The following is a 22,394-nucleotide window of genomic DNA, read 5'->3' on the forward strand; positions in this document are numbered from 1 at the left end:
TTAAGACAGAGTCTCACTTTATCACTCTCGATAGAGTGCCGTGACATCACAGCTCACAGCAACCTCCAACTTCTGGGCTTAGGCGATTCTCTTGCCTCTATAGGCACCCGCCACAACACCTGGCTATTTTTTTGTTGCAGTTTGTCTGGGGCTGAATTGGAACCCGCCACCCTTGGTATATGAGGCTGGCACCCTACTCATTGAGCCACGGCACCGCCCCATCACAGCATTTTTCACATTAAATAAAACATGGAAGCAACCCAAATGTTCATTGACAGATGAATCAATAAGTTAAATGTGATACATGTAGTATACATACAATAGAATACTATCTACCTTTAAAAGTATGGAAATGCTGGCAGGGTGCAGTGGTTCATGCCTGCAGCCCTAGCACTTTGGGAGGCCAAAGCTGGAGGACTGCTTAAGGTCAAGAGTCTAAGACCAGCCACAACAGGAACAAGACCCCATCTCTACAAAAAATAGAAAAATTAACCAGGTATGGTGAAAAGCGCCTGCAGTCTGAGCTACTCAGGAAGCAGAGGCAGGAGGATCACTTAAGCCCAGGAGTTTGAGGCTGCAATGAATTGGGATGGCACCACTGCACTCCCCAGCCTGGGTGCATTGTGAAAACCTGTCTCAAAAATACTTATATATGGAAAAGTTAACATATGCTACTGCACATCATGCTAAATGGAATAAGCCGGTCACAAAAAGATAATAATAATTATACTACAGGATACCACTTACAGGAGGTACTTAGAATGGTCAAAACCACAGAGACAGAAAATAGAACGGTGGTTACCAGGGACTGGGGGAATAGGGGAATGAGAGTTATTTTAATTAACGGGTACAGAGTTTCAGTTTTGTAATACAAAAAGTTCTGGAAATGGATGGTGGTACTGTTTGTACAATATGAAGGTACTTAGTGCCACTGAACTGTATACTTAAAAATGGTTAAGATGATAAATTGTATGTTATAGACATTTTACCACAGTAAAAAATGTCTTAAAGAAAAATAATTGCTTTTAAAAGAGAGATAGACTTGAGATACATAACAACCAATTGCAACCTAGAGATTTAATTCAGATCCTGATTCAAACAAATTGTAAAAAAATATTTTTGAGATAATCAGGGAAATTTAAACACTGACTAGATATTTGATAATATTAGAGAACTACTGTTAAATTTTTTGGCTGACGACAGTAATATAGTAATGTTTTCAAATACAGTACTTAACTGGTAAAGGTGCATGCAGAAATATTTACAGATTAAATGGAGAGAGGACTTTAAGTTAATGAAACACATTAATAGAAACTGTACCGCTTGGTACCTGGACAGAGATGAACACATAAGACGAGCGATTATATTCATTGGTGTTTTATAAACCATGTATCTGATAAAGGGTTAATTTCTAAAATAAAAAAGGCATTCCTATAATTCAACAGCAAAAACTTTAAAATGGACAAAGGAACTGAACAGACATTTCTCCAAAGAAGTCATACAAGCTGGGTATAGTGGTTCACACTTGTAATCCCAGAACTTTAGGAAGTGAGGTAGGAGGATCATTTGAGACCAGTAGTTCAAGACCAACCTGAAAAATACAGCAAGACCCAATCCCCAATTTTTTTTTTTTTGAATTTTCTTTTTTTGGCCAGGGTTGGGTTTGAACCTACCACCTCGGGCATATAGGGCCAGCACCCTACTCCTTTGAGCCACAGAGGCTGCCCTCTAAAAAGAAATTTTAAAATTAGCCAAGCATGGTGGTACTTGTAGTCCCAGATACTTAGGAGGCTGAGACAGGAGGAGTACCTAAGCCCAGGAATTCAAGTTATAGTGAGCTATGAATACACTGCTGCACCCCAGCATCCATGACAGAACAAGTGCCTATCTCTTAAAGAAAAAAAGGCATATAAGTGGCCAAAAAGTATATGAAAAGATGCTGGACATCTTTCATTAATTATCAGAAAAACACAAATCAAAACTGTAATGAGATACCACTTCATATCTGTTAGGATGGCTATTATAAAAAAAAAGGAAAACTCAAGTTATACCCATGTAGCACCACACAATGCCACTCTTACAGTCCAGCTCTCCACCACAGACCTGCCAACCACAAGCCGCCCACCACCATATACCACAGTTATATTTGATGTCCACTCCTGGGTGGAGCAAACGCCTGCAGCCACAACCTAGACAGTCTTGCCAAGCAACCGCTGCCACTGCCGCAGGAAGACCTAGCCAGAGTAATTACACAAGTCCATAGAAAGAGACTCGCCCAGCCTCTGCTCAAGCTTCCAATAGTGGCCTAGGGGCCAACCTACCACTTTACATAAAAGTCTTCCACCACTGGCTTAGACTATGACTACCACAGGGGAATAGGACAACACAGAAGAGGTACATTACAATATTTCACATTGTATCTGTCCCTCTCCTGCTGGTCAGTCTTGTGGAAAAGGACACAAAAACATTCCTTGGGGACCTCTTCTTCTTCTCACTAAACAGAAGAGTTCCCAGAGAAGGATAATAGAAGCACTGCAAACCTACCTGCATGGAACTGATAGAAGAGATTTCAAATGAGAAGAAACCACCAAAACAACTCTGGCACCATGAAAAACAATCTAGTTTGACACCTCCAAAAGATCACAACAGTCCTACTGCAACAAACCCCAACCAAAAAGAAATTATCAAAATGTCAGAAATGGAATACAGAATATGGATGGCAAATAAGATGAATGGGGTTGAAGAGAAAATTGAAAATTAACACAAAGGGCTCGGCGCCTGTGGCTCAAGCGGCTAAGGCGCCAGCCACATACACCTAAGGTGGCGGGTTCGAATCCCCAGCCCGGGCCCACCAAACAACAATGATGGCTGCAACCAAAAAATGGCCAGGCATTGTGGTGGGCGCCTGTAGTCCCAGCTACTTGGGAGGCTGAGGTAGGAGACTCGCTTGAGCCCAGGATTTGGAGGTTGCTGTGAGCGTGATGCCTGGCACTCTACCCAAGGGGATAGCTTGAGGCTCTGTCTCAAAAAAAAAAAAAGAAAATTAACACAAAGAAGCCAAAAAAAAAAAAATTCAAAAAACAAAAAAAAAAAAAAAAAAAAAGTCATCAAAGAGACAGACAATATAATAAAGGATATAACAAAATGCACAGAAATGAGTCACTTCGAGAACTTTAAAACACAGCAGAGAGCTCTAAGAACAGGCTTCACTGAGAAGAAAGAATTTCAGAGTTTGAGGACAAGGATTTCAAACTAACCCAGCCAAAGATGCAGAAAAAAAAACAGAGAAGAATGAACAATCACTCATAAAAATAAGGGGCTATGTAAAAAGAGCCAATATATAAATAAATTATAGGTATTCTTGAGGGAGAGGAAGAAAATGCATAAAGCATGGAAAATCTACTGAAGGAAATTATAGAGGAAAACTTCCGGTATCACCAGAGATTCAGATATTCAGAAACAAAATGGTTATCGAACATCAGAAAGATTCATACCAAACAGGATATTGCCAAGACACATAGTCATGAAACTGGCCAAAGTTAAAATGAAGGAGAAAATTCTACAAGCTGCAAAACAAAAGCAATAACTAACCTACCAAAGAAAGTCTATCAGGGCTCATGTAGATTGCTCAGTGGAGACCTTATAAGCCAGAAGGGATTAGGGCCCCATTTTAATCTTAAAAAGAACAACTGCCAGCCAAGAATTCTGTATCCTGTAAAACTAAGTTTCATATAAAGACTTTTCCAGACAAGCAAACACCTAGAGAATTTTTCACTACTTAGACCTGCCCTATAGAAAATGTTCAATATTGGGCGGCACCTATGGCTCAATGGGTAGGGCCCTGGCCCCATATACGGAGGGTGGCAGGTTCAAACCCAGCCCTAGTTAAACTGCAACAAAAAATAGCCGGGTATTGTGGCAAAGGCCAGTAGTCCCAGCTCCTCAGAAGGCTGAGGGAAGAGAATCACCTAAGCCCAGGCAATTCTGGAGGTTGTCGTGAGCTGTGACATGTGACAAAGTGAGACTCTGTCTCAAAAAAAAAAAAAAAAGGAAAAGAAAAAGAAAATGCTCAATATTGTACTATTCATGAAACAATATAATAAATACCTATCAGTGTATAAATAACTGAAAATTAAATCTCATGGCTCTTATAAAGCACTAGCATAAGAGGAAAAACAAAACAAGATATCAGCATAATGAATAGAACAATACCCCCTATATCAATACTGACACTGAGCATGAATTGTCCTGACACTCCAATGAAAAGACATAGACAAGCTAAATGGATGTAAAAATTCTTGTCCAATTATAGTATAACCTCTGTAAGTTGACCACTGAAGGGACTGTAACAATAATGGTTAATGTGGTCAACAATAAATGGTCAAACTGGTCAATAATCAGAGGTGGTCAACATAAGAAACTAGTTCTATTGTACTGATACACACACATGGTGCATGCTTGGTCTATGAATAATAGGTCAGCTTAACAAAGTGGTCAATGTAGGGAAGTGGTCAACTTTAATTGGTGGTTCTACTGTATATCCTGTCTCCAAAAAATCATCTAACTTGTAACGATACACACAGACTCAAGGTAAAAGGATGGAAAAAAAAATATTCCAAGCAAATGGAAACCAAAAACAAACTGGTATCACATTTTCATATCAGATAAAATTAACATTAAATCAACAATGGTTAAAAAAAAAGATGATCATTATATAATGATAAAGAGGACAATTCACAAGAAGACATAATAATCCTAAATATATATACACCTACCACAGAAGGTTCTAGATTCATAAAGTAAATTCTATTAGATGTAAGCAAAAAAATTAACAGTAGCATTATAATTGCTGTAGAATTCAACACACCATTGATGAAACTAAACAAATCATCAAAACAGAAAATCCACAAAGAAATATTGGACTTAAGTGGAACTCAAAACAAATGGACCTAATAGTCATTTACAGAACTCTCTACCTAAAAACTACAGAATATACATCATTCTCATCAGTACATGGGACATTTTCTAAGACTGATCATATCTTAGGCCACAAAACAAGTCTCAGCAAATTCAGAAAAATCAAAATCATATCAGGTATCTTCTTAGAACACAGGAGAATCGAACTAGAAATCAATTCCAAGAGAAACTCTCAAATCCACACAAAATCACAGAAATTAAAAACCTGCTGACAAACAATCCTTAGGTCAATGATAAAATTAAGATAGAAATCAAAAAATCTTCAAGCTGAATGACAAAGAGGACACAAGTTTTCAAAACCTATAGGCTTCAGTAAAGTCAGTGTTAAAGGGGAAAACTCACACCTTAAACCTATCAAAAAGATAAAAAGACACAAATTATCAACCTCATGTCACATCTCAAGGAACTAGAAAAAGAACAAACCAAAGCCAAAGCCAGAAGAAGAAAAAAAGTAATAAAGCTCAAAACAGAACTAAATAAAATGAAATCCAAAAAAAATACAAAAGATCAAAACAAAATTGGTTCTTTGAAAACATAAACAAAATCCATAGACCAAGAGCTAGATTAACCAGAAAGAGAAGAAAAAGGACTCCAGTAACCTCAAACAGAAATGGTAAAGGAGGCTGGGAGTGGTGACTCATGCCTATAATCCAAGCACTCTGGGAAGCTGAGGCAGGAGGATTACTTGAGCTCGGGAGTTCAAGACCAGCCTGAGAAAGAGCAAGACCCCTGCTGGGCTTTGTGGCAGGCACCTGTAAGTCCCAGCTACTTGGGAGGCTGAGACAGGAGGATCATTTAAACCCAGGAGTTGGAGGTTACAGTAAGCTACGATGATGCCACTGCACTCTAGCAAGAGCAACAAAGCAAGAATCTGTCTCAGGAAAAAAAAGAAGAAGAAGAAGAAGAAGGGAAAAGATGGGACAGGAAGAGAAGGAAAAGAAATGAAAAAAGAAAAGAATGAAAGAAATGAAAATGAAAAAGGAGACAAATGATACCACAAAAATATAAAATTATCATCCATGACTACTACAAAAATCTCTACACACACAAACAAGAAAACCAAGAAGAAATTGATAAATTCCTGAAAACACACAACCTTCCAATCCTTAGCCAAGAAGAAACATAAATTCTGAACAGAAAAACATCTAGCAGCAAGATTAAGACAATAATAAAAAATCTCCCAGTGAAAAAAGGCCCTGGACCAGATAAATTCTCAGCCCAAGTCTATTACACCTACAAAGAAGAACTGGCACTTATCCTGAAGAAATTATTCCATAACATTAAGAAGGAGGAATCCTCCCTAACTCATTCTATAAAGTCAGCATCACCCTGATACCAAAGTAAATATACATTTTTATCATCAGCACCAAAGATATTTTCTATGATTGGCCATATCATAGACCACAAAACATGTCTCAGCAAATTCAGAAAAGTCAAAATCATACCATGTATATTCTCAGACCATAGTGGAAAGGACACAACAAAAAAAGAAAACTGCAGACCAATATCCCTTATGAACACTGATGCAAAAATCTTTCAACAAGATAATAGCAAACCAAATTTAGCAGCACATCAAAAAGATAATTCATGATAATCAAGTAGGTTTCATGCCAGGGATGCAGGAAGGTTCAACAGATGCAAATCAATATGTGTGATTCATCACATAACCAGAAGCAAAAACAAAGACCATGTGATCATCTCAATAGATGCAGAAAAAGCATTTGATAAAATCCAGCACCCTTTGATGTTGAAAACCTTCAACAAACTAGGTATAGAAGGAACATACCTCAAAATTATCCAAGCCATATAGACAGTCCCACAGGCAACATTACACTGAATCACTGAATGAGTAAAAGTTGAAAGAATTTCCCTAAGAACTGGCATAAAACAAGGATGCGTACTATCACTCACTTCTATTCAACATAGTACTGAGCTATGACTCAACATAGCTAGAGCAATCAAGCAAGAAAAAAAAAGGGCATCCTACCTGGGAAAGATGAGGTCAAACTATCCCTGTTTGCCAATTATCTGATCTTATATCTAGAGAACATTAAAGACTTCACAAAAAAATTCCTAGAGATAAATAAATTCGGCAAAGTCTCAGTTTATAAAATCAATGTACACAAAGCAGTAGAGCTGAGAATTAAATCAGGAATCCAGTAACACCTGCAATAGCTAGAAAAAGAATAAAATACTTTGGAATATATAATACTTAACTAGGGAGGTGAAAGATCTCTTCAGGGATCTCTATAAAACACTGATGAAAGAACCTGCAAGTAACACAAACAAATAGAAAAACATTCTAATACTCATGGATTGGTAGACTCAACAGTGTTAAAATACTATTTGGCCCAGAGCAATTTACAGATTCAACACAATTCCCATCAAAATACCAAAGTCTTACTTCAGACATCTAGAAAAAAATAATCCTAAGCTTCATTTTGAACAAAAAAGAGCCTAAATAGCCTAAGTAATCTTAATCAAAAAGAACAAATCTGGAGGTATCATATTACCTGACTGCAAATTATACTACAAGGCTATAGTAACCAAAACAGTATGGTACTGGTATAAAAGAAGAGATATAGACCAATGGAACAGAATAGAGAAGCCAGAAATAACGCCATATAGCTACTACCAACTGATCTTTGACAAAGCAGATAAAACATACATACACTGAGGAAAGGACTCCCAATTCAATAAAGGATACTGGGAAAACTGAATATCCACACACCAAAGAATGAGACAGGATCCCTATCTCTCACCATACAAAAATTAATTCAAGATAGACTAAAGACTTAAATGTAAGGCATGAAACCATGAGAATTTTAGAAGAAAAAAAAAAAAACATAGAAAAACTCTCCTAGACATAGGCCTAGACAAAGAATTTATGAATAAGACCCCAAAGGCAAATACAACAGTAAAAAAAATAAATAAATAAATGGGACTTAATTAAGTTATCTGCAATAGCAATGGAAATAATTAACACAGTAAACAAGCAACCTATAGAATGGAAGAAATCATTCACAAACTATACATGTGACAACAGACTAATTTCCAGAATCTACAAAGAACTCAGAGAACTCAGACAAAACAGCAAGAAAAAAACAAGCCCATCAAAAAGTAGGCAAAAGACATGAACAGAATTTTTTTCAAAAGAAGATAGACAAATGCCCAACAAGACATATGAAAACATATCACTAATCAACAGAGAAATGCAAAGTAAAACCACAATGAGATACAACCTTACCTCTGTCAGAATGAGCTTTTTTTTTTTTTGAGACAGAGTCTCACTCTGTTGCCCTATCAGTGGCATCAGAATAGCTCATTACACCCTCAAACTCCTGGGCTCAAGCAATCCTGCTACCACAGCCTCCCAAGTAGCTGGGACTACAGGCATGCACCACCACACTTAGCTAATTTTTCTATTTTCTGTAGAGACAAGGTCTTACTCTTGCTTAGGCTGGTCTCAAACCTCTAAGCAATTCTCCTGCCTTGGCTTCCAGAGTGCTAGGATTACAGGCATGAGCCATTGTACCCAGTCTCAGAATGGCCATTAAAAAGACAAAAAATGACAGATGCTGGCATGGATGCAAAGAAAAAAGTGTACTTATACACTGTGGGAATGCAATTTAGTACAACTTCTATGGAGATTCCTCAAAGTGCAAAAAGTAGATCTACCATTCAATCTAGTAATCCCACTACTGGGTATCTACCCAAAGGAAAAGAAATTATTCTATCAAAAAGACATCCATACTAGAATGTTTATCTCAACAACATTCACAATTGCAAAGATATGGAATCAACCTAAATGCCCATCAATACATGATTGGAAAAAGAAAATATAGTTATGCATAATACACACACCCACACCATGGAGTAGTACTCAGCCATAAAAAGGAATGAAATAATGTCATTTGCAACAACTCGGATAGAAAAGGAGACCATTACCCTAAGGAAAGTATCTCAGGAATGGAAAAACAAATACCACATGTTCTCACTAATAAGTGAGAGTTAAACGATGGGTGTACATGGGCACAAAAAAATATAAAGGATATTGGAAACTAAGAAGGGGAAGATTATGAGGGGTAATGAGAATGAGGGATAAAAAATTACCTATTGAATATAGTGAACACTGTTCTAGTGGCAAACTCAATGTAAGCACTGAGCTCAGCATGATAGAGTGAACTCATATAACAGAAACTTTTGTACTCCTTTAATATTTTGAAATTTTAAAAAGTAAAATAAACAAATTCAAAGATAATTGTTGGCAATGATGTGAAGGAGTTGGAACCTCTGTACACTGTTGGTGAGGATACAAAATTATACACCTGCTCTGGAAAACAGTGTGGATATTCCTCTAAAAATTAAAAATAGAACTACCACATGATCCTACTTTCAAAAGAGTTGAAATCAGGATCTCGGCTCAGGGCCCGTAGCACTGAGTAGTTACGGCACTGGCCACATACACCAAGGCTGGTGGGTTCGAACCCAGCCCAGACCAGCTAAACAACAATGACAACTACAACCAAAAAATAGCCAGGCACTGTGGTGTGCATCTGTAGTCCCAACTACTTAGGAGGCTGAGGCAAGAGAATCACTTAAGCCCAAGAGTTTGAGGTTGCTGTGAGCTGTGACACCACGGCACTCTATGGAGGGTGACATAATAAAACTCTGTCTCAAAAAAAGAAAAGAAATCAGGATCTCAAAGACATGTCTGCACTCCCATACTCACTGCAGCATTACTCACAAAAGCAAAGGCATGGAAACAACCCAAGTATCTATCACCAGATGAACGGGTAAAGAAAGGTGGTACATTCATACAAGAGAGTATTATTTAGCCTTTAAAAAAAGGAAAACCTATCATTTACGATAACAGGATGAAACTGGATGGCATCATTTTAAATGAAATAAACCAGAAACAGAACAAATACTATCTGATAGTACTTCCATGAGGTACAACAGTCAAACTCATAGAAGCAGAGAATACAACCGTGGATGTCAGGGTTTCGGGGACGGGAAATGGAAAGTTGTTCAAGGGATATAAAATTTCAGCTATGCCAGATGAATAAATTCTAGAGATCTGCTATAGAACAGGGCCTACAGTTAACAAAACAGTATTATGCACTTCCATATTTATTAAGAGGGTAGATCTCATATTATGTATTCTTACTACACACACACAGAAAACAAAGGGACACAAGGAAATTTGTAGAGATACTGAATACCTTGATACCTGGATTGCCTTGATTGCAATGATGGCATCAGAGGTACTGCACATGTTCAAACTCATTAAATTATACACATTAAATAAGTACAGTTCATTGTACATAAACTATTCCCCAATAAAGCTGTTCAAGGCTTACACAGTATGGCCGGCGACATTAGCTAGTGCTCGCTCTATTCTCTAACAGGGAAGCAGCAGACTACAAGAGACTGAGCTGTATCTGCCTCTATTTCCAACAGACTCACATTCAACTTTCGCTCACAAGAAGAAGCTGGGGAAATCTTATTAGTTCTTTTTTAAAAAAAAAAAGTTAATATAAAATTATAGCAAAAAAAGGAATCTGAACTTTAGTAACACAGCTGGAATAATCTGCAGTGGCGGCGGCGGGAGAAGAGGTTTGACTTAGTTGATTTTCTATGGTTGTTGGTTGTTCGCTAGTCTCACAGTGATGGAAGCTATACATTTTTTCGAAGGGACGGAGAAGCTGCTGGAGGTTTGGTTCTCCCAGCAGCAACCTGCGCAAACCAAGGATCTGGGGATCTTCGCACTATCCCAAGATCTGAGTGGGACATACTTTCGAAGGATGTGCAATGTTCAATCATAACTGTGACAAAAACTGGCAAGCAGGAAGCTTATGTACTCAGTGAGAGTAGCATGTTTGTCTCCAAGAGACGTTTCATTTTGAAGACATGTGGTAACACCCTCTTGCCGAAAGCACTGGTTCCCCTGTTGAAGCTTGCTAGGGATTACAGTGGGTTTGACTCAATTCAAAGCTACTTTTATTCTCATAAGAATTTCATGAAGCCTTCTCACCAAAGGTACCCTCACCGGAATTTCCAGGAAGAAATAGAATTTCTAAATGCAATCTTCCCAAATGGAGCAGCATATTGTATGGGACGTATGAATTCTGACTGTTGGTACTTATATACTCTGGATTTCCCAGAGAGTTGAGTAATCAGTCAGCCAGATCAAACCCTGGAAATTCTGATGAGTGAGATTGACCCAGCAGTTATGGACCAGTTCTACATGAAAGATGGTGTTACTGGAAAGTATGTCACTCATGAGAGTGGAATTCGTGACCTGATACCAGGTTCTGTCATTGATGCCACATGGTTCAATCCTTGTGGGTATTCAATGAATGGAATGAAATCGGATGAAATTTACTGAACTATTCACATCACTCCAGAACCAGAATTTTCTCATGTTAGCTTTGAAACAAACTTATGTCAGACCTCCTATGATGACCTGATCAGGAAAGTTGTGGAAATCTTCAAGCCAGGAAAATGTGTGACCACCTTGTTTGTTAATCAGAGTTCTAAGTGTCGCACAGTGCTTTCCTCACCCCAGAAGATTGAAGGCTTTAAACGTCTTGATTGTCAGACTGCTATGTTTAATGATTACAATTTTGTTTTTACCAGTTTTGCTAAGAAGCAGCAACAACAGCAGAGTTGATTAAGAAAAATGAAGAAAAAACGCAAAAAGAGAACACATGTAGAAGATGGTGGCTGCTTCCTAGATGTTAATACTGGGGGCCGTGCTTTCCATAACCATCACCTTGCAGTTGCAGAAAGCCCTAGATATAATGATAGTGTAATCATTTTGAATTGTGTGCATTATTATATCAAAGAGTTAGATATCTTGCATGAATGCTCTCTTCTGTGTTTAGGTATTCTATGCCACTCTTGCTGTGAAATTGAAGTGCATGTAGAAAAAACCTTTTACTATATGAAACTTTACAACACTTGTGAAAACAATTCAATCTGGTTTATGCATAGTGTAATATTTCTCCAGGTATCCTCCAAAATTCCCCACAGACAAGGCTTTCGTCCTCATTAGGTGTTGGCCCCAGCTTAACCATCTGGGACTGTTCTTTTAAATTGCTGCCAGAATTTTACATCCAGTTACCTCCACTTTCTAGAACTTATTCTTTACTAATGTTACTGGGACAATTTCTAGTTCATACAGGTGTTTTTTGCAATAGCAGTATTAAAGTCTTTCTTCCACAAGTTGGGTCCTCTTAAAATGATTCTAGTTACTTATTTTGCATACTACTATTTAAAAATTATTTGTCTGTGCATTTATACTCCTATAATTGATTTCTTCCCTCACCATGGTGTCTCCCCCAAGCCCTCCAAATAAAGCAATACACTGTCAACACTGGGGGGTTATAGACAAATCTTACACTGCAGGTAGGGAAAAGGGGAGATAGTCCCTGGGCTTATCTTTTAAGGGCATGGGAATTTGGCCTCCTTTTTATTGGTATGGACTCTATCTATGGATGACAGTCACAAAAATAAACTTCTCCATTGCTGATCAGCAAGGAAGACCCACAAAGAATTACAGGTGGAGATTAGGGTGTATTGGGTGAACTGTAGAAATCATATGTAATTCTGTTCTCGTCAGTAAATGAGATTAGCCTTTATTTGCTAAGTAGTAAATAAAAGGGTTTTTATTACAAAGATGATTATCAAGAAAGTTTAGCATAAAGTTTATACTAGATTCAGTAAGTCAGGTCAGCTTGGATCATTGATGTTAACTTTTACTATAGCAGCCATTTCCACTAATAACATACTGTAAACTTTCGTTCAAAGCAAAATCAATGTCTTTTTCATCTTGTGACTTCAAGTTCTGCGAGTTTGTGATGCATGTGAGTGTTCTGACTTCCTGTGTTCTCTAAGTATGGTTTTCTGTTACCATGGAATTCACAGGATCAAATGAGCAACTGCCTAGAATGAGAATCATCCAGGTTATTCAGATAAACGCCATGAAGCAGAATATATGAATGAGTGAATAAATAATAAAACATGCTAGATTCTAAAATACTCAGTGGGAAATGACTAAAATAGAGGCTTTCAAGAGTCAGCATCTTTTAACTATATTTGCAAATACTGTGGGATGTAAGCAACTAAGCGAACAGCAAAGTTGACTAAGTTTTATATTTCTTCTCACTATATGTTGATAATTACTGGATTGATACAGTGATGTTTTGTTCCTTCTGTATTTAGAAATGAAACACCTTTTTTTAGTGTTTCTAAACATAAAATCAACTTGGTTTGAAATCAAGTGGTATGGAACACTTTTGACTTATTTTAAGCATGTCGATTGAAAGTTTCATTGAGGAAGTTTTCAATCAATGTGATCAGTTTGATTCTGTAATGAGCATAGCACCTAATGTTTTGGGGTGCTCTGTTTTGAGGACCAATGCTCAAAGTGATTTTGTTCTTGAACAGTATCCCAGTAGATCTGATTGTTGGCTTAAGGTCTGATTTTTTATTTCCTAACAGATTTAGGAATTCTAAATGAAAACCTGCACATTTTCTATTTTGAGAACCAATGCTCAAAGTGATTTTGTTCTTGAACAGTATCCCAGTAGATCTGATTATTGGCTTGAGGTCTGATTTTTTTTTTTCCTAACAGATTTAGGAATTCTAATTGAAAACCTGCACATGTGTGTGGAACAAAGCCTAGAAAAGAGAAAACTAGATTGAACAGTAATCTAAATTAATCTTAGTAGGATAGAGGAGGGAACGTTTTGGTGCCATAATTTCTCCCTTCATTGGTGTTGAACTTAAATCAGCTGAAATGTATTTCTGTACCACAATTTAAGCGTCAATAAAAGTTTAAGTGTCTAGTGACATCAAAAAATAAATAAATAAATAAAGCTGTTCAAAACAAAAGACTGACAATTATAAAATGTTGCTGGGAAAGGAGGAAGAAAGCCAATGATAAGCACTTCTCCTGCCCAGCTGGTTCCTAGAAGAACCTGCTTATAAAACTGTAATCACTATCACACAACTCAGCAACTATACTCCTGGGCATTCATCCCAGAGAAATGAAAATTTATGCTCATATTAAAACCCATCCACAAATGTTTATAGTAGCTATATTCTTAATAGCCAAAAACCAGAAACAAACTAAATGGCCTTCAATGCATGACTAGTTAAACAAACTATGATTGGCACAGAATGAAATATGTCCCCTCAAAATTCCTATGTTGAATCCCTAATCCCCAAAGTGAGTAGATTCGGAGATATGAGCCCTAAGGAGACAGTAGAGGAGGGACATATGCATGGGACCTTCATCTAATACAGCGGTTCTCAACCTGTGGGAGGGCCGCAGCATTGGGAAGGTTGAGACCCACTGATCTAGTAGGACTGGTATCCCTGTAAGAAGAGGAAGAGACACCAGAGGTCTCTCTCCTCCTCCACAGGTGCACAGAGAAAAAGCCATGTACAAACACAGCAAGAAGGTGGTCATCTACAAGTCCAGAAGAAGGGCCCCCCAGAAACTGATCCTGATAGCCCAATGATCTTAGCCTTTCAGCACTCACAATGATGAGAAAGTAAATTTCTGTTGTTTAAGGCTCCTGGTCTGCAGTACTTTGTCACGGAAGCCCTGGCCAACTAATACAGGGTCCATCCAAGCCATGGAAAACAAACAATAAAAAGGAACACATTACTGATACACAAAATGTAGCTGAATCTCTAGGGAATGATGGTGCATGAAAAAAAAAAGCCAATCCCAAAAGGTTACACACCGTATGATACTGTTTATATAACATTTCTGAAATGACAACATCATAAAAGATGGAAAACAGAAGAGGGGAGCCAAGGGCTAAGCAGAGGGTGGAGGCAGGTAGGAAGTGGGTCTGGCTGTGACAGGGCAACCTGAGGGCCTGTGGTAATGAACTTTCCCAGGTCTTAACTGTATTGATGCTGATTTCCGGGTTATGCTATTGTACTATGGTTTTGCAAGATACCATTGGAGGAAGCTAGGAAAAAACACACAGAGTCTATTTCATATTTTATAACTGTATGTGAATCTTAACGTCTAATTTTTTAAAGAAAGTATAATCAATACTAAGCCCCAGGATGCACAGCGCTACTTTGAACTTTTCCTCATCTCTTCTCTTTCTCCACTCCACAACTGGCCTTACCAAGTACTGGAGCCTCAGCTGCCCTTCCACCCAAAAGCAGTGTGAGCAGAAAAGAGGGGAGATAAAAAGGTCATTGCCCTCCCATATGCCACCTCCTCACTTCCCCTCACACACATATTGTCCATCCCTTCACCCACACACAGTATAGGAGACAAGCTTATTTGAAGCTTTGGAATTAATAAACATTACTATCTACTACAAAGGCAATTCTGTTCACTGAAAAGAATATGGACTTGGACCCCAAGCCATCCCAGACTGTCATCCAACCTCTCTCTCTTACTACCTTACTCCCTATGTAACCTCACACAAGCACTTTAATTTCCCTAGGTCTCAATTTCTTCATATGTAAAAATTTAACTCACATCACTTCCTTAATGTGAGGATTAAACAAGGTAATCAAATCAAGAGAACCAAGAACACAAAGAGCTAGGAAACTTCACTTCCTTCCTCCCTATCTGCTACAGACTTCCCCCACATCACTTCTTTGTTCCCCCCTTTTAATCAGAACTACAACAGAGGAGGGTCCTTTGAAATATCACCTTAAAGGGTTTTTCTCCTAAAGCTCAGATCCTCCTTATTACATGCCTATTTAAAAAATAAAGGTGGCTCAGCACCTGTGGCTCAAGTGGCTAAGGCGCCAGCCACATACACCTAAGGTGGCGGGTTTGAATCCAGCCCGGGCCTGCCAAACAACAATGACGGCTGCAACCAAACAATAGTTGTGGTGGGCGCCTGTGGTCCCAGCTACTTGGGAGGCTGAGGCAAGAGACTCGCTTGAGCCCAGGAGTTGGAGGTTGCTATGAGCGGTGATGCCATAGCACTCTACCCAGGGGGACAGCTTGAGGCTCTGTCTCAAAAATAAATAAATAAATAAATAAATAAAGGTAAAGTAATCACCTGTAGCAGCTAACGCATGCCTCAGTCCAGCAGCAATACAAACAACCTTCTCTCTCAGGAGCTGTCAAAATAAAGAAAGGGACTTAAATCTTGGAACCATCCACCCACAAAATTGTATGTAATTTATGCCCAAACATTTTTACCCAGAAAGAAAAAAAAATCTTTTAAAAATGCTTGGCACAGTGGCTCAGATCTATAATCTCAGCACTTTGGGAGATAAGGCAAGAGGCTAGGAGTTGGAGACCAGCCTGGGCAACAAGCAAGACTTCATCTCTATGAAGAAAAAAATATATATATCAACCATGGTAGCACACACCTGCAGTACCAGCTACTCAGGAGGCTGAGGTGGGAGGATCATTTATCCTCAGCCTGTTTTATAAATAAATAAATGCCATATCACAATGCCTCTCAAGGTTGGGAAGGACTTTCGAGATCATCCAGTCCAAGGGTTAGTAAATGTTTTCTGTAAAGGGCCAGATAATAAATATTTCAGACTTTACAGGCCATACAGTTTCAGTCAGAGTCCTCAGCTCTGTCTCTGTACATAAAAGCAGCTCTAGACTATACATAAATGAATGAGCATGGCTGTATACCAATAAGACTTTCTTTACCAAAGGTGCTAATTTTCCCACCCTAATCCAGTCCACCCCTAACCAGTGCTAGAAACCCCTCCACAACACCCCACCAAGTGGTCATCCAATCCCTGCCAAAAACCTACCTTTAGTGACACAGGCTCACCACACCCCCAGGTACCGGTTCCAACTTTGCACACTTCCATTTATCTCTTTAGTTGGAGCCAAGCCTATCTGACTGTAGCTTCTGACAACATTTTCCAAATATTTGAAGACAGTTGTCATGTCCTCTCTAAGACATTTTGTGGTGATTATAAAAATAGGCCCTCAAATTCTATGATACTGTTCCTTCAAGATGTGGAATTTAATTCCCCTCCCCTTGTGTGGGCTGGACTTAGTGACATGCTTCTAATGAAAAGAATAAGAGAGCAATGAGTGACTCAGAGACAAGGTGATAACAGGTGCTGAGGCCTCCTACCTGGCATCTCTTACTCTCTCAGATCACTCTTGAGGGAAGCCAGATGCCATGTCTGAACAGTCCTACAGGGAGGCCCATGTGGCCAGGGACTGAAGCCTCCTGCCTCAAAAGAACTTGGAAATGCCTCCACCAGACCTGCAGAGCCCTCAGAGGCTGCTTGCAGACCAGCTGACATTTTGATTGCAACCTCACGAGACCAGCTGTACCTAGATTCCTGCCCCCCCCCCGAAATTGAGATAATAAATGTTTGCTTTTTGCTAAGTTTGAGGCTGATTTGTTACACAATAGGTAACTAATGCAGATCTTGTCTTTAAATATCCCCTTCAAATATCCCCAGTTTCATCAGCTACCACAGGGCTTTAAATCCTCTGCCCCTTCTGGTTTCAATTCTTTACAGATGCTCTGATTGTTCCATCTCTCTCTTTTAAAGGAACTGTATATGCATCAATCACCACGCCTGTGAGGCTTTACTACATTTATTTACAGGTCCATGGAGTCTTTCTAAGCTTTAGGACCCGCAAGGGCAAGGCCTGAGTCTTATTTATCTTTATGCCCAGGGACTGAGCACCAAATCCAGGGTAGAACACCAAACCCAGATGCAGTCTGACCAGCACATAGCATGGAGCTCTGGCCTTCTTCCTTCTGGAGACTCTACTTCTGTCAGTGGATTCCATAAGCACACTTGCTATTGGGAAGATCAAATCTTACTACTAATAAAATTTAAACCTACTGTCCTTTAAATTTTTTTCTTTCTTTTTTTCCCCAACATTTACTAAAGGGCTTTACATGTGGCTTTAATCTCTTCAACACCACCCATCTCCATCTCTGCCTCTCCATCACACTGCCACTGCTTTAGTTTGGGCCATGATCATCTCTGGCCTGGACTGTTAGCAGGAATTTCTTCAGTAATCTTCCTTAAATCTATCCTCCACACTATCCTATCTGACCCTCCCCTACCATGCTGTTCTTATCATTTGTCAATACCACTACCCTGATTTCCTCCCTCCCCACCCATTCCACTCCGCACTCCCACCTCTTCCTTACATTCCAACATACTGAATTGCTCACAGACCCCAAAGCCCCTGATTTTATGCTTCTATACCTTTGCTTAAACAGTTTCTTCTACTTAGAATGGTCCTCTTTTGCACCTACTCTGCATTCTCCTGTCCCAACCCAGGTAAACTTCTAGTTAAGATTTAGAATAATCAACTCGGCGCCTGTGGCTCAAGTGGCTAAGGCGCCAGCCACATACACCTGAGCTGGAGGGTTCGAATCCAGCCAGGGCCCGCCAAACAACAATGACAGCTGCAACCAAAAAATAGTCGTGGTGGGCGCCTGTGGTCCCAGCTACTTGGGAGGCTGAGACAGGAGACTCGCTTGAGCCCAGGAGTTGGAGGTTGCTGTGAGCTATGATGCCACAGCACTCTACCCAGGGGGACAGCTTGAGACTCTGTCTCCAAAAAAAAAAAGATTTAGAATAATCCTGTTCTCATTCCATCTTCCTCTAGATAAGAGTTTAGTGCTCCCTCCTCATATGTATCCATCAGAGTTCTAACATGGTATGCATTTAGCTAATTTATGTATCTGTCATGTACTACTAACCTACAAGACTCTCAAATACTAGGACAGGTCTCATTTATCTTTGTTCCCACTGCGGAAACCCAATGCCTAAGCACCAAATCCACAGCAGAACACACAATAGTTGCCATTAAATAAATGAACAGAGTTTTATCATATTCCATTTGGGCCCATTCTTCCTATTGTTCCACAGAATATAGCCTGTCAAACTGTTTTTTCTTTCTGATTCTGTCATCCAACATATTTTAACTGTTGTTCCTATCTTCTTTAATTATAGAATAATTAAGCTAAATTAATTATAAGTTACATGTACATTCTTACAAGGCCATCTATTTGCAATTGGGATCTACAACACTTTGTACAAGACTACAGAGCTTAGACTTGTGTGCATACCATAGGAATTACTACCTAAATAGCACCTCATAGACCAGCAACCAAGTTCAGAAAATGACAGAAGCAGACTCAAGCTTTCTCCAGTGAAAACCGATCTCCCACTCTTTTTTTTTTTTGCAGTTTTTTGCCGGGACTGGGTTTGAACCCGCCACCTCTGGCACATGGAGCCAGAGCCCTACACCTTTGAGCCACAAGCACCTGCCCCTCCCATCTCCCCACCCGACACCCTCGCACCCCACCCCCATCTCCCACTCTTAATCAGAGTTTAAGGAAATTAGAAAGAATGTGGTAGCCTAGGTGGTAGAACTCATTTTAAATCCCAGCATGTTTCTTTATTTTTTTTTTGCATTTTTTGGCTGGGGCCGAGTTTGAACCCACCACCTCCAGCATATGGGGGCGGCACCCTACTCCTTTGATCCACAGGCCGCCCCCCAACATATTTCTTTAAAAAGTCCATATTTCCTTTCTGATCATTTAAAATATAAGCTTCATTAAAATGTGAAAAGAGTCCTGTTTAACACTTATTCTGTCCAATACAGTAACTACCAGCTACATGTAGCCACTGAACACCTTAAATGTGATTATACTAAATTAAGACATATTATAAATAAAAAATTGATGCCAGAGTTCAAAGATTACAAAATAAAGAATATAAAATATCTCATTAATAAATTTTATATGGAAGACATGTTGAAATGATAATAGTTTGGATATACTAGTTTAACTTAAAAGCTATTAAAATTAACTTCACCCATGTGCTACAAAATAAGTAAAACCCAAAAGTATCAAGTAAAATGAAAAAAGCCAGGTCATATATTGTATGACGTCATTTTCATGAAATGCCCAGAACAGGCAAATCCATAATGACAGAAAGTAGATTAGTAGTCAGGGGGTCTAGGGGAAGGGGTATAGTCACGGGGTCTAGGAGAAGGGGAAAATAAGAAGTGACTGCTATTGTATGTACAATTTTTTAAGAGGTGATGAAAAAGTAATAAAATAACAGTGGTGATGGCTGTTTATCTTTGAATATACTAAAAGCCATTAAATGATATATTTTAAAGGAATGAATTTTATGGTAGATTGATTATATATATCTCAATAAAGTCCATTATTTAAAAAATTAATTTCATCTGTCCTTTTTTACATGAGGGTATCAGAAATTTTTAAATTACATGTGGCTGACATTATATTTCTTTTCTTTTCTTTTATTTTCTTTTTTTGAGACAGAGTCTCACTCTGTTGCCCAGGCTAGAGTGCTGTGGAGTTAGGCCAGCTCACAGCAACCTCAAACTCCTGGGTTCTAGTGATCCTCCTGCCTCAACCTCTCCACCTGCCCAAGTAGCTGGGACTATAAGTATCCACCATGATACTCAGCTAATCTTTCTATTTTTAGTAGAGATGGGGTCTCACTCTTGCTCAGGCTGGTCCCAAACTCCTAACTGAGCTCAAGTGATCCTCATGCCTCAGCCTCCCAGGGTGCTAAGATTACAGGTATGAGCCATCATCCCTGGCTTCACATAATATTTCTTTTAGACAACACTAGCTTATACCATTTGCCTAGCTAAGTACCTTTCAGCAAGTCACTTCTACGTGACCTATTTTTACCATAGTTCCCACTAATACTAATTTAGAACTTTAAAATATCATTAATGTCCTTATGAGATGTATTGCCTTTATTGGTGCATTTCACTTTATAATGTGCATGAGAACTAACAGAGGTTTTTCACTTACCACATCCATCCTCTCAATCTTGTGTTCCCAGAAGGACCTAATTTTCAACTCAAATTATTCCACCTCCTGAGTTTTCAGAGACCCAGTTAGCCTTTTCTTCTGGGGACACTTTAACAGAACTGTCCTCACCTCAATGGCCTGGGGCACCACACATCTTCGAGGTCCATGAGGAACTCCCAACTGGCCAAAGGAGTTGGATCCACATGATAGAACTTGACCATTTTCTGCAAAAACCAGCACTTAAATTGCAAATCAACAAATTAGGTATCTGTGATCAAGGGGCAAAGCTGAAGAGCAAGTGGCACACAGGGGCTGAGAGGAGCAGAGACCCTAGGCTGTAGCACATGCAGACACACTGCCCACTTTATTCCTGCAGGAAGGAAAACAGGAGGCACCAAGCTAAGGGTCCTACACAGATTGTCTATTCTGCTCTCTCACTGATGACAGATTATCTGTGTAGGACATTTCACCCAGTGCCTAGGAAGACACTCTCCACTTTTCATGTTACCATGTAACAGAATTGCCATTATTGTAACATTCCTGCCTTTCTCCCTGACCTTCCTTCTACTCACTGCTTTCTAGGGGACAAGGGGTCACCTAACCAATTAGTGAGTCTGGGAAAAAGGAAAGCACATGTGTGACTTGGCACCTTCCTCTCGGGCATTCTAACATACAGTAAGGGTTTTCCTGTGGGAGGCCTAGAGTTTTGGGGGTAAGTTTAGACCAGAACTACTTGGGCTCATAATTGACTCTGTCCTCCAACTTAGCCTCCATCAGTAAAAAGCTGATAGTTTGATCTCCAACTTTGACTGCTCTATGCCGTTCTCACAATTGGTTCCAAATGTGAGCAGGAAATAGTATTGTCTACTGACTTCCTGCAACCCCAACACAGGCCCACACTTATGAATAGCACTTCATAAATGATGGCTATTATTTAGATTCTAGTAATTATTATCAAATTCCTCACAGACGAGAAAGGCATCCTTGAAAAGGGTTTTAAAGATGGATAAGTGTTCATCAGACAGGCTGAGTATGGTGGCACGTGTTCATAGTCCCAGCTACTCAGGAGGCTGAGGCAGGAGGATTACGTGAGCCCAGGAGTTTAGGGTTACTATGAGCTATGGCTCATCGCTAGCTCAGGCAACACAGGGAGACACTGTCTCAAAAAAACAAAAGTTCATCAAATAGACAACAGGGGCTGGTCCAGACAGGGAGAACTTGTACAGCTTAGTACTCTGAGAAAGAAAAGTACAAGAAGAGTATAGAATAACAGACAAGCAACAGAGATCAGTAGTGAAAAGTTATAGAAGGCCGTGTGCTTTTAACTAGGAATGTGAGGTATGCACATGAGAATCCACAGGGTTTGAGGCAAATGAGTGACATGGTCAGAAGCTGCTCTTCCCAGAGGACTATGACAAAGACAGCGCATGGTCAGGAAATCATAGATGGTCCTTTAAGTCAAGAATGACCAGCTAGACAGGGCAAAGTGGGACAGAGAGGTCAAAACTGCTTCAAGGATGGAGACTTTACGTCCTTCATGTTCACATGGATGGAGCTGGAAAATGTTCTTCTTAGCAAAGTATCACAAGAATGGAAGAAAAAGTATCC

At 39.3% G+C, this 22,394-nt stretch overlaps 1 protein-coding gene and 1 pseudogene across 1 annotated transcript in view; one reads left to right on the forward strand and one right to left on the reverse strand.

The window, feature by feature from the left end:
- Positions 1-22,394, reverse strand: part of SERGEF (secretion regulating guanine nucleotide exchange factor) — a 247,475-nt gene that overhangs the window by 217,826 nt on the left and 7,255 nt on the right. The window contains exons 4-5 of the mRNA XM_012804086.2: positions 20,916-21,010; positions 16,035-16,095 (exon numbers count right to left, since the gene is read on the reverse strand). Coding sequence (XP_012659540.1) covers positions 16,035-16,095; positions 20,916-21,010 — 156 coding nt within the window. The remainder of the gene's footprint in view (positions 1-16,034; positions 16,096-20,915; positions 21,011-22,394) is intronic.
- LOC100942429 lies at positions 10,650-11,674 on the forward strand (annotated as a pseudogene).

This window comes from Otolemur garnettii, unplaced genomic scaffold, assembly GCF_000181295.1.
Source record: "Otolemur garnettii isolate 467f Iridium unplaced genomic scaffold, OtoGar3 scaffold00001, whole genome shotgun sequence".
NCBI classification, from domain to species: Eukaryota; Metazoa; Chordata; class Mammalia; order Primates; family Galagidae; genus Otolemur; species Otolemur garnettii.